Source organism: Morone saxatilis, unplaced genomic scaffold, assembly GCF_004916995.1.
Source record: "Morone saxatilis isolate NCDOM2014 unplaced genomic scaffold, NCSU_SB_2.0 Contig17, whole genome shotgun sequence".
Taxonomy (NCBI): domain Eukaryota; kingdom Metazoa; phylum Chordata; class Actinopteri; family Moronidae; genus Morone; species Morone saxatilis.
In genome coordinates, this window is record NW_023339729.1 from 24,265,763 (window position 1) to 24,267,214 (window position 1,452).

Sequence of the window (1,452 nt, forward strand, 5' to 3'; positions counted from 1 at the left end):
ACTGACTCAACAGCACCTCCTTGTGGAAAATCTGCAGCCCACTAAATGCCAAAAAACACTGGCACAACACAGTGATGCATTCTCAGAGGACGCCACAGTTGAGGTGTGATTGTTTTGCTTAGAATTAACACAAGATGAACAAAAGGTATCTAGAATGACAAGTGACAACGACCATGGCTGAGACAGAAACCCAAAGTATAATGAAAGATGTGACTGAGACTCAGGATCAGGATGAAGACAGTTTGAGAAGAGAGATGAACTTACCTGAGTCTGCTTATGTCAGCCTGTGGAGAGAAGAGCTTGTTGTCCAGACGCTGTTTCAGTATCGACCACTTGGTGGAGCAGTATTCCTGCAGAAAAAAACAAAACAAACACAACCCGTAAACTTTCAATGAACAAAAAAAACAAACAAAATAATGAATTCAGACTTTGAGGGAAAGTTTCTCATGAAAAGACTTAGTGGTGTGTGTCTGGATACCTTCGCGGCTCTGGAGTACTTCTCGCTGTCATAGTGTCCTGCCAGCCTCAGCACGTCCTCCGTACAGTAAAAGAACTCCGAGAAGCCGTAAAACTCGCTGTTGCTGAAGTTGATGGGAGCCTGAAAAGGTCATGTTTTGGGACTTTTACTTCATGGGAGACTCAAAACAAGTTGTCCAGTGAGTAGTGATTTCAATATGAGTTCATCAATAAAGAACTCTCCTTTAAAATCAGGGTATCAAAAGGTTGTTCTGTCTGAATCTAGAAGGTACCATCTGGACATTGAAAGGAGTGTTCGTACCTGATAGACGCCCCCTGGTGACATGGTGCCGTTATGGAGACCCAGGAAGGGTCGCACGGCCTCCTGACACCGAGCCCAGTCACCCTGACCCCTCAGGTACAACGTGCGGTTGTCTCTCACAACTGTGTCTGACAGATCGACCGGCATACAGGGGTCCAGGTACGGTTTGTCCTCACTCAGGCCCGTCTGTGTGGTTAGAAACCTGGACACACAGGAAACATGGTTACATCATTTAAATTTCAGGAGCACTAAAAAAGGAGGGGTCCAGCAGCGTTTACATGTTCACCAGTTACAGCTTCTTTACCATATTCATTTGGACATAATTACCATAAACAACAGACTGCCACTACTCACCGGCTTGTAAACAATATTTTACATGATGTACCACCTGGTTGCATTTTACAGAAAATATTCAATGTGCTTCATGGCACAAAGCCGGAGGAGAATGCTGTTTTCAAAGGGAAAACACAGCTCAGAGCTTTAGTTTCGACATGCTGATGGAGAAACAGATAAATATTTTCACAAGCTTCATTAAAGCCTGAAAGAAAAGTCCTAACTACTGACAGGGGTTGTGAGAAATGCAGTCTTGATTATAAATAACAGCAGTAATAAAACTGCCATTAGAGGAGATGAAAGAGGCTACCAGTCATCTAGACCGTAGTCTTATTAACTTT

At 43.5% G+C, this 1,452-nt stretch overlaps 1 protein-coding gene across 1 annotated transcript in view; it reads right to left on the reverse strand.

Annotated features, from left to right (window-relative positions):
* Nucleotides 1–980, reverse strand: part of LOC118327548 (ectonucleoside triphosphate diphosphohydrolase 7-like) — a gene marked incomplete at its 5' end in the record, with an annotated part of 6,275 nt that extends 5,295 nt beyond the window's left edge. The window contains 3 exon segments of the mRNA XM_035660954.1: nt 265–350; nt 479–598; nt 779–980. Of these exon segments, the coding sequence (XP_035516847.1) occupies nt 265–350; nt 479–598; nt 779–980 (408 nt within the window).
* Between the last annotated feature and the right edge of the window lie 472 nt (nt 981–1,452).